The 15,875-nt window shown below is 41.2% G+C and overlaps 1 protein-coding gene across 1 annotated transcript in view; it reads right to left on the bottom strand.

Annotated features, from left to right (window-relative positions):
- Snd1 (staphylococcal nuclease and tudor domain containing 1) overlaps nucleotides 1–15,875 on the bottom strand; it is a 401,581-nt gene that overhangs the window by 365,499 nt on the left and 20,207 nt on the right. The window contains exon 2 of the mRNA XM_038320023.2: nucleotides 1,673–1,822. Coding sequence (XP_038175951.1) covers nucleotides 1,673–1,822 — 150 coding nt within the window. The remainder of the gene's footprint in view (nucleotides 1–1,672; nucleotides 1,823–15,875) is intronic.

The following is a 15,875-nucleotide window of genomic DNA, read 5'->3' as shown; positions in this document are numbered from 1 at the left end:
AATGCTATTTCACTACTGCCTTATTTAAAAAAAATACTATTAAAGATGAAAAGAGCTAAATGTTTTCCTTAAATAAAAGCTCATGAGCTATTACCTTTTCTTCTTCACTTCCTTGAAAAGGAAAAGCAGAGAACAGCCAATTACTAATCTCTATTTGAAGTTACTAAGATGGAGAAGAACAAATAATTAAGAGTCCAGAAATTCTGTTTCAGACCAGAGAAACACAGCTAAAGGAGAACCAAGCACCAACATTTCCAAGTGTAGAGAATCATCTTCTCTCTACCTCCCACACCAACTGGGATGGACAGCAGCTAGCCGGAGAGGTAAGGATGTAAGCAGTCAAGAATCAGATGATGTGAGAAGCCATATAACCAGGTGTTAGAGTTGGGGGTGTTGGAGGCAGAGAGGAGATGAGAAAAAACTCAGAAGTAGCTTCTCGCAGCATACCACAGTGACTAGCTACAAGTGGCCCAGAAACAGTTAAAACTCATCCTTAAAAAAATCTCATGTTTAGGGCCAAGGAGATGGTGCTTGCCACCAAGCCTGACTCATGAGTCCACCTGGTAGAAGGAGAGAACTGACTCGCAGAGGTTGTCCTCTTACCTCCACACAGGAACCTATGCAACACACACACACACACACACACACACACACACACACCATTTAAAAAGAAGTAATAAAAACTCATGATTAGGGGCTAGGTTGTGGAGTGTTTGTCTATCACACATGAAACCCTGGGTTCAATCCCAATGGCATATAAACCAGGCTTACTGGCACATTCCTATAATGCCAAAATGCACGAGGTAGAGATAGGAGGATCAGAAATTCAAAGCTATCCCCACCTATTTAAGTATAAACTCAGCTTGGACTACATGAGACCTTATAACAAAAAGTCAAGGAATTAGAAGTGGGGAAGAAGGAACTAGGTATTTCTCAGTAGTAGAACACCTGCCCGGCATGTGTGAGAGCCTGCTTTCAAGTCCCAGTACAGACCAAAAAAAAAAAAAAAAAAAAAAAAATACTTAAAACTTTAGTTTCATAAATTCAGATAGCTTTGGGGCTATAGACAACTGAGATGAAAGGCTAGCACAAGCACTGACAGGCTATCGTTTATAAATTGTTACACTGATGTGACATTAAGTCTGTTCCCCAAAAGTGAGACAGTGAGGCCTACAGGAAAGGACTGGGTCAGCCCTGCTATCGCTGTTGCAGTTAACCAACCACGAGGTAAGGAATCATCTGGGAAATAGGCCTCTGGGCATGTCTGAGGACTCTCCCCCCCACAGATCCCATCTGTATGGAGGGAGGGAGGCAGGCAGGCAGGCAGGCAGGCATCTGGACACCGCATCTGCTTCCTGGTAATTCTGATGGGATCAGCTGTTCTCTGCTCATGCTACCTTGACGCCCCTGCTATGATGGACCGTGGACCCTTGAGTTCTGAGCTTAATAAACCCTTTCTCCTTTGAGTTACTCAAAGAAAAATGAAAAGCAACTAACTCAGGTGGTGTGTGTATAATGACAGATGTAAGCTACCAGGGATATATCCAGAGTCAGCCTGACAAAAAGTACTCACCATGAACAGAAAAGAAAGTGCACATTAAAATTCCACCAAAGGAGAGAGCAGACCGCCAACTAGACCCACAGCCTCAGAAAGGCCTGGGGAAGCACCTACCTCATCCGGTGTATCCTTGCCATCTGGTTGTGTGGCAGCCGCCCGTCGGGCAAGATTTCCAGCGCGAATGTTGCTGAGGTTGATCTGCCTCTCTGGAGGAGGACCACCACGGGGCTGCCCTCGGACAATGATGGCACACCCAGAGAGAACCTACACAGGTTAAAAGAGGAGAATGTTGGTCTGAAAATAGTATCACATAATGTAAGCTGTATGATAATGAATCCCCAACATCTAGAACAGTACTTTGCACCCCAGAGTCTCCCAAATATATCCACAGAATGAGGAAATGAACAGAATTTGGCTTGAATTTTAAAAGAGAAATTATCTACAGAGAGCCTTGGTCCAGATTCAGAAATGATGGACTCAAAAATATAAGTAAGAATTAAACAAACAACAGAAAAGCCATAAATAACCAGACTGGGGTAAAAAGGCATGCGACATGGAGGTTAAAGACCTTTGTAATTTTATCCCAGCATGCATCAACACTGTTCTTTTCCATTATTAACAGGTTAAGATCTCCACACTCCCATTCTAGAATGAGGCAAACTAGAACACTTAAAGAAAGAGAAAGCTAAAGAAAGGAACCCTACATAATCAAGGCAGGAAACACCAGAGCATGTGCAACATCAAACGAGACAGACTCAAGTACTGCCCTCCAAACGCCCACATCCTGAACACTAGCATCCCTAAGTCTACTCCTGCCTAAGAAGCCTAAACAAAACCTATCTGCAACTGTGGAAAGGCTCTGAAGTTCACTGGCATTAACTTTTAAATAGCTGAGGGGCTGCAATGAGCGAGAAGAGAAAAAGAGGCACACAGTAAAGGGGCACAAGCTACTTGAATTGCCTCTGCTTAGTGAGGCTACTCTGACAGACAGCTGGGCTCACTCAGTCTGCAGGGCTCTCAACTCCATGCTTCTAAACAAGCAGCTACTGAAAGGTCAGTACGGAGGCCTCTGCTCAATGAGAGCCTGTGACGGAGTACAAGGGGAAGACTCTCCCACACACCCATTAGCAGACATTCTTCCTCTCAACTAACGCTTTGAAGTTTTAAAAAGTATCATAAATATATGAGTCAGAAAATAAGAAAAGTAAAAAAGTGAGTAACCACTATGCACGAGCCAGAACACCGCCAGAAGTGTTGGGGGTTTGAATGAAAATCCCCCATAGTCCCACTATTAGGGGTGTGGCCAGTTGACGGAAGCATGTCACTGGGAAGTGGGCTTTCAAGTTTCAGAAGCTCAAGCCAGACCCGGTGTCACTCTCTGTTGCCTGCTAAACTGGATGTAGAACTTTCAGCTCCTTGTCCAGCACCACATCTACCTATATCCAGTCATGCTTCCCACCATGATGATAATGGATGAAACCTGTGAACCTGTAAGACAGACACAATTAAATGTTTTCCTTTATGAAGTTGTCGCGGTCACCAGACAGTGCTGGCACATGCCTTTAATCCCAGCAATGGGGAGGCAGAGGCCAGCCTGAAATACAGTGTGAATTCCAGGACAGCCGGGGCTGTTACACCAAGAAACACTATCTCAAAATCAAACAAGCAACAACAAAAAAGGAGTTGTCATGATGTCTCTTCATGGCAATAGAAACACTAAAACAAAAGTTTGTACCAGGGACTGAGGTACCACTGTGATAGGCCGAACCAAGCTTTGTTTGCAGAACTACGGAACACCTTGGGATTCCGGACTAGAAAAGCAGTTGAGCGCTTTAAGGAGGGCTTAATGAGCATGGAAGACAGTGGTGCAGAGGGTGATTTGGACTGTGGGTGCCTGGCTCTAGAGGTTTCAGAGGAATATTAGTATGTGGCATAGAGACCAATTTTGTGATATTTTTGCAACGAATGTAGCTGCTTCTTTCTGCTTATCCAAGAAAAAAAAAATCTACCTGAGGCTAAGTTCAAGTTATGTATTAACAGCTTTGGTGGAGATTTCCAGACAGCCTAGTTTTGACTAAGTTGTTTGGTTTTTAGTGGCCATGCTTATGCAGATTTGTAATAAAAAGGAGAAAACTGAGCAAGAAAAAATACAAAATGTACAGTTTCAGGAGAAAGAAGGCACCAGGGAGAGTAAAGTGCTAAGTCCCACGTTCAAGGAGATAAACAGATCAAAGAAAAGCCTGACATTAAATTGAATAAAGGAAGTGGTAACCTCAAGGCAAGATCCCATCCAGCTAAGCTTCCAACTTGTGAAAACGAACTAAAGCAAAGCTCAGAGCCAGGTGCAGGGCACAAGTCTGCAATCCCAATGAAGGCAGAGGCGGGTGGATCTGAGCTGGAGGACAACCTGCTCACAGAATGAGTTCCAGAACAGCCCAATTTAGGCAGTAAGCCATCAAAAACAGAAAGCTGGTCAAAATGTACTTGAACAAAGGGGCCATGTTCTAGTCCCAGCAAATAACAGAATCTGGCAACTGTAGCCATGTGGTTCTGACTTTAGAGTCAGGGATGTAAGAAAGGGATATTCCCCCACCTCAACTAAGCCACTGAGGCCTGGCTTATGTCAGGGGCATCCCTGAATGGAGACCCAAAGAGGCCATTGTATGAAGCTATGAAGATTAAGCCTCCATTGCCTTGGAAAACCCAAGATGTTAGAGATGCCAGGGTCACAGGACACTGGCTAAAGAGAGCTGCTAACAGGGAGTGGAACCAGTGCAAGAAAGAAGTGTGTTACAGTCAACAAAGTTTAACAGAGTTGGAGATCTGCAGTGTTTTGACATCAGACACGGAGATGCAGAGTTTGGGTTCACCCTGCTGGTTTTTAGTCTTGCTTTGGTCAAGTATTTCCTCATTATGCTCTTTTTCCTTCCATCTGGAATGGTAATGTATATCCTCTGCCATTATATGTTGAAAATATGTGATCTGGTTTATCATTTTGATTTTAGACAGATTACAGTTAAGAGAATGCATGATTCTGAGACTTTGCTTTGGATTCTTAAACAGTGCTGATACTGTAATAGACTACTGAGACTTTTTGAAGGTGGACTAAATGCATTTTGCATTATGATATGACTAAAAGTCTATGGAGGCCAGGGAGTGGAATATGGTCATTTGAATGAAAATGGGACCCATAGGCCCATTGGGAATGGCAGGTGTGGCCTTGTTGGAAGTGTGATTTTGCTGGAAGAAATGTGTCACACTGGACAAGATAGGGCCAGCGTCACTCTCTTTTCCTACTGCCTGCCAATCTGGATGTAGACCTTTTAGCTCCATCCCCAGCACCATGTCTGCCTGTGCACAGCCATGTTTCCCACCATGACAATAATGAGCTAAATAAACCTCTGAACCTGTAAGTCAGACCCACCATTTTCCTTAGAAATGTTGCTGTGGTCAGTGTCTCTTCACGGCAATAGAAACCCTAAGGACACCCTCCATGTCCTTTCTACTCAGTCTTCTGATGCCCACCACCACTCTGACCACGAGAGAATTGTTCCCTTGCTCTTTTGCACACTTGTGTTCCATTCATCTTAAGTATCTTTAAGCAACAGAACTTCATTTTGTCTATTTCTGAGCTCTACTAGTTGAGTCTTCTATATAATGACTTATTTCTTTTACTAACTCTTTTTAGTAAAATGTATCTATGCTGATGTGAAATACAACTCCTTTTCATGACTATGGTATTTCATTGTATTACTCTATCACAATTGATCTAACCACTCTACTACCTGTTCATGAGAATTCCATCAAATATGCAGATCCTGATATTTTTTTAAACTAGCTCTCCAGTTGATGTCTCCAGTGCCCTAAGCACACAGACCTTGGCCTAAATCACTCCACTGTGGCTACACATAACACACAAGCAAAAACTTGTCTTCCCAATCCAGTTACAAGAAAATGCTCTTCATTTTTAACTTTTCTTCCTTTTTAGACCTTACTTTTTATTTATGCATGTCTTTTGTGTCTGTATGTGAATATATGCACGTATGTGCATCAGTGCCCACTGAGGCCAGAAGGCATCAATAGATGCCCTAGAGCTGAAATTACAGGCAATGATAAGCCACCAGGAATTGAACTTGGGTCCTATGAAAGAGCAGTAACCACTCTTAACCACTGAGACATCTCTCGAGTCCTCATTATATGGAGGTCAGGGTCAACAGCACATCTTCCTCTATCACTCTCCACTTTATTTTTTGAGGCTGAGTCTCTCACAGAACCTAGATTTCAATGATTAAGTCTGATTCCCTAGCCAACAAGTTGCAGAAATCCATCTGCCTGTCTCCACCTCCCCAGCTGAAATTGGAGGAGCAGGGCACCATGTCTGGCTCTCTTATACGGGTACTAGGAATCAAATTCAGGTCCTCATGCTTGTACAGCAAGCACTTTACTGACTAAGCGACCTCCCTAGCCCTTTCAATTTACTTAAGATTCTCTGTGTATTCTTTATTATTAAGTATACTAATTCAAGATGCAGTCACCAATCCAATCTCCTAAAGGCTAACTTGTCATGACAAAGACTCCTATCTCCTATTCCTCCAGCCAGAAAGGACTGACATGGGTACAACTTTCTTCTGAAATGGTCTACCCATTGTTTACTGATGGCATTGAAGGCAGAAAAACACTGTGTCTGCAGGGCACTGTGGAAGAATGAAACCCATCTGCTAAGGAAGACTAGTTTTCCTCCTATTTAGACTCTGAAATCATTCAAAATACACTATATCCTTCTTGCAGTTATCTACAACTCATTTTCCAAGCATTGATAAACTGCCTTGCCAACAGTTCTTATTCAAGTCCTTCCTCAATAAAAATATTCTAAAAGACTTCCATTATTGAAAGTCTTATACCCAATAAAAATCAAGGGTAAAATGCTTAAAATAAAACATGGAAAAGAACAACATCCTATAAATCAGATTTCTATTTCATACTGCATCAAGCCAGTTTTCATAATAAACAGATGCCAGGTTTTTCAAAGTTAATTAATTCATTGATTGATTGATTGATTCACTTTTCAACAATGCTTTTTAAATACCAACAATTGTGTGGGATATTGTTCTAGGCAAGCTGCATATTTCAGGGGAATAAAAGACAAAGTTTCTGCTCCAGGAGAGCTGATACTCAAGTGGGGAGACAAACATACGCAAGGAAAACACAGCATTTATCGTATTTTTAATTTCAGAAGAATAAAGATTGTGAGGAAATTGTCATGGGTAATTGATTTGCCAAAGCTCCACTGACTGATTCATGTTACAAACTTTCATGAATAGAGTAATTATCCTTAATTGCTAATTTATAGGGCATAGAAAACAAGTCATATGGTTACCACTTTATTCAATTAGAATAATAAGATGACATATTCTAGAAAAACGATCTCATGACTACCTGCTAGGAGGATTGTGAAACCAGCTGTCTTAATGAGTCAGTCTGAATGAGGTTATGAATATGACACTTCTCGGCTCTGCCCTCGGCTCTGCAGAGGGATGTGGTGGGCTTCAAGGCACGAGTCAGACAGCCACAGAGGCTGAACCAAGGTACTGGAGGAAAAATGGGATTTCAAACTGTTCAAAGCCACTTACAGGGTCACTGGAAGATTTATGTACAGTGAAATACTATATGGAGAGCCATTAAAATGTTGCCCAGCACACGACATTAAATCTTCACAAGGCTCTGATAAATGACTGGGTGCACTTAACACTTGAACATCCAGACCACTGTCATCACAAGACAGAAAACTAGATACAATAATACACTCTTACTAGTTATACAAACACAATCATATAAAAAACTCATATATGAGTGTGTGTCTTCTGTTTCAGTCTTCCTGATTCCCCGCTCCACCCCAAAATCAAAAAGCAAGACTAAATTAAAGACCCTACCACTCAAAAACAATTAACCAGAAACCCAAGGCTTCTCCGACCCTGCTATTTCTCTGACTTGGGATAAATGCTCGTTCCCCAGCCAGTAACACAAACAGGTTTTCAGGTTGTTAATCTCAGCCTCACCAAAGGAGTCAGAAGAGAGCATTGGACTTTTTCTTTTACAGCTGAAGACTCGAAAGCAGACAGCTACGGTGACTTCAGCCTAACACCACATGGTATCATCACACAGAAACAAGTGCTTGGGAGCTGTCTCTGTAGCCCGCAGAGCTGCTGTCAGAGACCAAAGTATTCAAAAAGTAAGCCCCCATCAGCTAGAGGCTCCAAATCACAGTAGCATGTGAAACACATACACCACCACCACCACCATTCTTAAAATAAAAATTTTAAAGGCCAGTATCAGATCTAGCCCTCTGACCTTGATCTACAATCAAGAGCAAAAATAAATCTATTCTTTTTAACCTTGTCCAATATGAAATAATGATATTTGATACTAATTATGGTGTGGCTATGATAATGCACAGCAGCCTAAATCGATTACGGAGCACAGGAAATGCCAAGAAATTATAAATCATTTTCTCTATCATATTCTGTTTATAGATGAGGAAAATATGGCATAGTAATGTAATAGCATCCCAGCATACTTTGCAATAAAACCTAAATACTACATATATGAGAACCATTAACTGATGTGGGATTCACCTCTGTAAGCTGTGAATACCATTGGTTAATAAAGAAACTGTCTTGGGCCTGTGCAGGGAATAGAAGTAGGCAGGAAAAACTAAACTGAATGCTGGGAGAAAGAAGGGCTGAGTCAGGTAGAAGCCATGGAGCCCACAGATGTGCTGAAACTGCTGGTAGGCCACGACCTCGTGGTAATGTAGATTAATGGAGATGGGTTAAATTAAGATGTAAGAGTTAGCAAATAAGAAGCTAGAGCTAATGGGCCAAGCAGTGATTTAAATAATACAGTTTCTGTGCGATTATTTCAGGGCTGAGCAGTCGGGAACCTACAAGCGGCCCCTTACAACAATGAACCAATCCTAGAGACTTACAAAAATAAGTACTGGCAAGCCCCTGTACACATGAAGCTTCCCCAGTAAGACAAGAACTCATTCTCCTGGAAGGCACAGCAGGGCTGTTTACAGACCTTGCTCTCCACCTGCCAGTGGGCTCTTTTGAATGCCACAGACTTTGAGACTAAGATCTGCTATTCAACCACAAGACACACAGAATACAGGGAGAAAAGACTGGTATGTAGTAGACCCCCTATGTTTCAAAGAAATTCATCCCAGTTGTCAAACAACAAAAATTCAGGACAATAGTCACATGACCTGATCAAAGAAAGAAGCAAATGTAAATAAAGCCTTGTCACAATGGCTACATCTTTAAAACACTCCCACACATAAGGCACCCACACATAAGGCACCCACAATGGCTACATCTTTAAAACACTCCCACACATAAGACTCAGGGAACATTGTGGAAGAGGGGTAGAAAGACTGATAAGCCAGAAGATCAGGAAGTTTCCTGTGAAGACTGTATCTCCTAGTAACATCAGAAGCTCTACGAATAAGGTCTTACCAACATGACTGGCCAATTGGGAGCTGAAGAAGAACACCAAGAAAAGTCAAAGTGCACAGAGAAAAAGAAAAGCTTAGGAGGCCTCAATCTACACATAAACTATACGAAGCTGAGTGAAGCTGGCTGGGAGGGGTGACCCTCTCTAGAAAAGAGCAGACCAATTGGATGTCCAATGTCAAATGGTCAGTCCTGAAAATAAACATGCACGTAACATTATATGGACTCAGGTCATATTTAGGAAAGATATGCATGTAAGTGCACATATCCATGCAATAATAATTGATAAAAGAAAGGCAATCAATAACCTTGAAGGAGAGCAAGAGAGGGTATATGGGAGAATTTGGAGAAAAGGGAAAGGGGAAATGTTGTAATTAAAGTAGAATCTCAAAAATAAATAAGCAAAAAAAGTAAATGAACTCCAGATCCTAAGGATATCATGACAAATGGGCCTTTGAACCTTCTACCAAATGATTAGGGTCAGGCACTCTGCCTTAAAGGTACAGAAAAGTACTACAGTGATTAGAACTCTTAACCCTCAGAGCATAAAGAAAAAGGAATTCCCTTAAGCGTTATAATCTAAATAATAATAATAATAATAATAATAATAATAATAATAATAATAAAGTACAAAGAAAGACAAGAGCATCAAACCAAAGTACGCAGTAAAAATCAGGAAGAGAATACTACTTTCCTGAACAATGAGGGAATAAAGTTGGCAGCATATGCCTACAGGAGCCCATACACTGAGATTTAATTCTGAAGAGCCAGAGAACATAGTCTAGTGGTGCTCATAACTCTTATATTTAATATCCTGATAGGAAAAAAGAAATCCAACACAGACTATCAGGAAGAATTAAAAGTCCTCTGGTGAGGAAACATGTTCATTTGAGGAGTAAAAATGAAGGCTTGATGTTTGTTTTTATAAACAGTAAATAAAGCACAGAAGAGATGGTTTTTTTAAGCACTTTATTTCAGCTACACACAAACAGCAAAGGCATAATTTGGAGGGAAAAAAATAAAACCAGTTGAAACCTTCCACAAAATTTAGAAAGAATGTTGGGAAACTTTCAAAAGAAGAAAAGCTTTCTTTCTACCAAAAGAAATGGAGATCCAGATAGCCAAAATCCTGCCATTTTTTAGGAGAGACCATTTCTACTGCTAAACCATCAGTGCTATCAATGGGTCAGGGGGAAAAAACCTCTGCATGAACGAGATAGTTTCAATCCTTAGAACCAAGAAAGCAAGCAAACAAAACAAGTATATGAGCTGGGGGGGAGGTGGCGCATGTGTGCGAGTATTTAGAAACCCAAATCTCACTCATCTTCATGGGTTGGCCAGACACTGGTGACGGGTCAATGGAAGCTGAGGAACTAACTGTTACGAGCAAGAAATTGTTCATGTACAGGAAACAGCAAACAAGAGACAGGAAAGCAAAAGCTAGATTTCTCACTGGTAAAGAAAGAAGTTACATATACAGAAAGGCTGGAAAACCACAGTAGGGATTAGAGACTAATGTAAACTAAACCACTGCTTCTGAACACATACAGATAAATATAAAAGCACAGACATCCACATCACATGTATCTTTCCTACTAACATCCACTAAGAGGGCATTGCAACCTGGTGTCCTGATCCTGCTTTCTAAAATCTCTCTGCTAAAAACAGCAAAACTCCTTGAGAAACTGTGGATTCTAGGTTTGGGTCAAAAAAGGATCAGTCTCAGCCAGGAATGCGTAGCTGTGTCAAACTTAAAAGGACAATAGTGACATATTTTATCAAAATGATAAAATGGCCTGCTTAAGGGTATTTGGGGACAACTTGAAAATCAAAATAATAGAGGCTGGAGAGGTGGCTCAACAGTTAAGAACACTCACTCCAGAGGACTCAAGATTCAATTCTCAGCAAACACATGGCAGTTCACAACCGTATGGAACTCCATATGGTTCCAGCGGGTCCGATACCCTCACACGGGCATACAAGCTGGCCAAACACCAATGCACATGAAATAAAAATAAACCATAAAAAAGAAAACTTGATCTTTAAAAATAAGTAAAATCAAAATATTAAGTAATAGACTAATTAATTGGACTAATTAATTTAACAAATAAATGAATAAACAATTGCAGAACAGAGTTCTAGAGTGAAATTAATAGATGTAGGATCAATGGTAAAATCAGGAAATTGTTATTTGACAACAATAATAAGAGACTCAAGGAAGAATAATAAAAGTGGGGAACCAGAATCCCCAAACCAACACAGGCCGTTGCCACTGCTCTTGCTTGGCCATCATAACAGATGGTAAAACCCAACTGCTGAAAACACGTATACTTTGGTTGTAGGGCATTGGAGAAATCAAGCTGAAATGACCTAAGACCTTCCTCCCTGATGGCTAGCTTTCATAATACCAATAGGTGCTATGCAGGCTACTGAGAAAGTCATTGACTGTATTCACCCAGTGTTGACGCCAGCAAGACATAACCAATGGTACAATAATGGCATGAAGGTTTGGGGGCTAACTAACCCCTTTAATTAAATTTGATTAAATCCAAGGCTTGCTCCATAGGGAGAATTTATGCCAGTCAAATTTCCATGGCTCTAGAGATGACAGGTTCTACGGAAAAACCTATTCCTGTTGTTTTACTAAACGTACTGTTGTCAAACTGCCTTGTAAATAGTTATATTTATATAGAGAGAGTGGTACTGTTCTCAACCTTGGTCAAAGTAGCTTCTTGTTTTCTACAGTAATATAAAAAATGACAACTAGTCAAAGTGCTGAGAACAAGCTGCTAATGGGTTCTCAGCTCTAAATGGGACGTCTATATCACCCTACAAGGTTCAGAGAACATTATGAAGGGGGAATGGAAAGCTATAAGTACCAGAGGACAGGTGCCAGGTAATATGAAATGCTGTCACTGCTATACATGGCTGAGCTCTCCGGACCAACTGCACCTAGGTCACCTGCCTAAGACCTGCACAAGAACAGTCAACGAGATCAGCCAGTACTCTAGTCAGCAACACTAACTGGATTCCAGGAGTCACAAGGAAATTTAAAAAAAAAAAAAAAAGAAAAAGAAATGAAGATGGGAGGAGGATGTGGTGGGAGTTGTCTTGGGGGGAGAGGAAATGAGAGACTTTGGGAGATATGATTAAGATATATTGTATACATATATGAAATCATCTACGAATAAATAAAAGATATTCTTAAACAAAATTGAAAAGTTAAAGTGCTAACTACATAAACATTGCAACAGAAGCCGTTCTGGAAACTCAGTGGCAAAGCACACACTCTTAGAACTAGATTTCACAGGTAGCAGACCAGCTTGCCTCCTCACCCACTGTTCTTCCTCGCGCTCTCTGACCACACACATCTTCTAGACATGGAGCACAAACCACAGTGCTGTTCCATGTCTCATCTCTTTCATCGTGATCCACTCACTGCTTCATGACAGAATTCAAACCTTCCCTCACCATGCTGCTCAATGTTGTGGCCCCACGGAACACCTGCGTTCTAAGAAGATACCATCTTCCCAAGCCTACTGGGTGTTCTTTTAAATACATAAGATGTAATTGAAAGAAGCTGCATATTTTAAAAGTCAGACCTTACTATTAATATCACAAGAGTTTTAAGAACTACATATCAAATTTAGAAGTTTAGTAATTAAGAGATTTCTGTATTAAAAAACAAAACAAAACAAAACAAGAATACTCTTTAGATTTTTTGGTTTAAGTGAAAACTTGCAATCTTGGTACAATCCTTAATCCCTGGAAGTTGGCCTTCTGTATTATCAGGAAGAAAACAGACTAGCAAGAACAAGGCCTGTGGTACTTTGAATGATAAATGTCCTATAGTCTCAGGCATTTGAATGCTTGGTCCCCAGCTGGTGGCGCTGTTTGGGTTAGGAAGTGTGTCCTTACTGGATTAAGGGTGTATTTGAGGCAGGCTCTGAGAGTTTAAAATCAAGACACTCCTAGTTCTGGTCCCTGTTTCTGGCTTGTGCTTGCCAGTCAAGATGTGAGTTCCCAGCTTGCTACTCTTGCTGCCATGTCTGCTGCTTACTAGCCACAAAGGTCTCTTATCCCTCTGGAACTTACAGTTCTAAATAAACTTTTGTATAAATTTCACTGCCCATGATAATGTATCACAGCAATAAAAAATTAACACAAGGTCTGAACCAGATACAGGGGACCCTGTAAACATCACTTGAGGGACTAGGGCAGACATCTGCGCTCTAATGGAAACACTGGAGAAACGCAGAGGGGAATTCACTATCAATTACTACATAACTAGATTTTTTTCCTAAGGTTTCCTATTCCTGTCCTTACACGTTAGGTGTTGTCTGCAGTGTGTGCTGTCTACAGCACAGGGCTAAGGCAGCATTTTCAAGTGGAGGAACCAGCAGAGGCTGGCTCTACCAGGCAGACTACCAGCACTTACAACCTTGGCTGTGGGACTTCGATGAGCATGGCCATGGAAAAAAGGGAAGAAGACTGCTGAACCCCATCACCTTTCAAGAGATGCTAGAGAACAAATGAGCAAGGTGGTGATGCTCAGAAAGCCCTGCAGATTACAGGCCAGCGACACTGCAGATCCTCGCGCCAGACCCAAGGAATCGGGATCTGCATTTTAACAGGAGCACCAAGTGACTGGCATAAATAATGAAGTTTGAGGCGTGCTGTCCATGAATTCCCACCCTAATTGTCTAGCTTGGTAATTCTCCAGAAAACAGAGCTTAAACTTGGTTTTCTCAGAGTTGCCTTCCCTACTCACAGAAGGCTGAAGCTCTGCACACTCCTCATTCACAGAACTTAAGACAACATTGATGGAGGAGGGTCATCTGTCTATGTGTTACTTTCATTGGTTAATAGAGATTGCCTTGGCCCTTTGATAGTACAGAAAATTAGGTAGGCAGAGTAAACAGAACAGAATGCTGGGAGGAAGAAGGCAGACGCCTCAGGCAGTCACCATGACTCTCCTCTCCAAGATGGACACAGGCTATGATCTTTCCCGGTAAGCCACCACCTTGTGGTGCTACACAGATTACTAAATATGGGTTAAAGCAAGATGTGAGAATTAGCCAATAAGAGGCTGAAACTAATGGGCCAAGAAGTGTTTAAATGAATACAGTTTCCGTGTAATTATTTCGGGTGTAAAAGCTAGCCATGCGGGAGCCGTGCAGGAAGGCAGCCCGTAGCTCCTTCTACAGAGTGGCGCCCAATGTGGTAACTAAATCCACTTAAAAACCTGAGAGGGCTTTAAAAAAAAAAAAAAAAAGGAAGAGAGAGTTTAACGAAGATTTTTGCTGTTTGTTGCTGGTGTGCCGCAGAGAAATTTCCCTGGCTCAGCAGCTGTAGCAGGAAAAAACCTGCTCAGTTTTAAAACGCATATGCTGTGCCGCCAGCGCAAACTCGGGCTATAAAGCATTTCAATGGCTTTTATGGGACTGGATGTTTGTGTGCCCACTCAGGATCAGGAAGAAAGTACTCTTGAGACAGTGCCAATGGCTCAGTGCTCCCCGCCTGCACCTGGGCAGATGGCGGAATCAGGCTTGGGCGAGCGGGAGAGCATGGCGGATTTCTGCCGCCATACAGAGAGATGTTTCCAGGCTGTGCAGTGCTCGGCTTGGCAGATTTGGATGTAACTCAGATTAAAAGCTCATTCTCAGAGTTAAACTGTTATGGTTTGTTTGATGGCAATGTGGACTTACTGTGTGCCTGGAACTGCGCCCGGCTCAGGGGCACTGAATGGCTCTGAGGCAGGAGCAGCTAGCTCCGCCATGCTGAACTGTGCTGATCACAGGCAGAAACTATTGTAATTACCATAATAACAGCACAGTTATGGTTTAGACAGGGCAGGAAACAGGCGGTACCGTATTGCCTCTACATGGCGCAACTTAAGTTTTTAAGAAGTGCTTAGCATTTTAAGAAGTGCTCCTGGATAGTGAAGAATTACAGATTCACATTAGGACAGATTCAGACATAAAAGACCTTTAAATGGGTCACAGTGTTGGATGAGTGTATGTAGGCTTGGGAGAGAGAAGAAAAAGAATATAGAGAATAAAGTTAATGCCTAAAAAAAGGGTAAAGTCTTTAAAGAGGCAGTACAGATAGTTATAGATTAAAAGAAGTAAAGAAAAATAAGCCACGTAAAAATGGAAAATTCACAGAGAGTCTGGATTCTTTGTATTATTGTGTTTTCTTTAAAAATTTTGACTGTGAAGGAGCTAAGTACAGAAAAACATTTCAGTGTATGGGCTGCCAAACTAAACCAACATATATGTTCTAAAGGTATCTTGACTTCAGAATTTGGGTCTAAGGATATGATGCTTTGGAGAGGGTCTTCTTTTGTTTTCACAGAGGATGAGACCCTGTGGATTGCTTCTATTCCAATATGGTATGATAGGCCATGCCCTCCTGAAAGGTTGCTGTGAACACCCTCAAAAAATTACTCCACTCAACTGCCGACTGAGATGAACCTAGCAGACAGGTTATACCATGAAAGACCTAAATAACAGCGCCCCCATTCAGCATGAAGCAGTTTGGAGAAAAATAACTCCGCCCATATTCCCAAATATTGTTTATAAATGTTCTTTTACATTTAAAGGTGGATAAGATATAGATATGAATAATTTGCATTGGTACAAATTTTAAGGTCAACTTTGCTATATGTATACGTTTCTGATCTTGATTAAGGTATTGTGATTGTGTAGTTCATTTAATATAATGTATAATTAGGAAATATAGGTTGTTAATGGATAATCATTGATAATAGTCAAGTTTGTAATCATGTTAGTTAGATTTTCTAT

Source organism: Arvicola amphibius, chromosome 2 (assembly GCF_903992535.2).
Source record: "Arvicola amphibius chromosome 2, mArvAmp1.2, whole genome shotgun sequence".
Classification (NCBI taxonomy): domain Eukaryota; kingdom Metazoa; phylum Chordata; class Mammalia; order Rodentia; family Cricetidae; genus Arvicola; species Arvicola amphibius.
The sequence above is the reverse complement of the archived record's forward strand: the minus strand, read 5'-3'. Positions and strand labels throughout refer to the sequence as shown.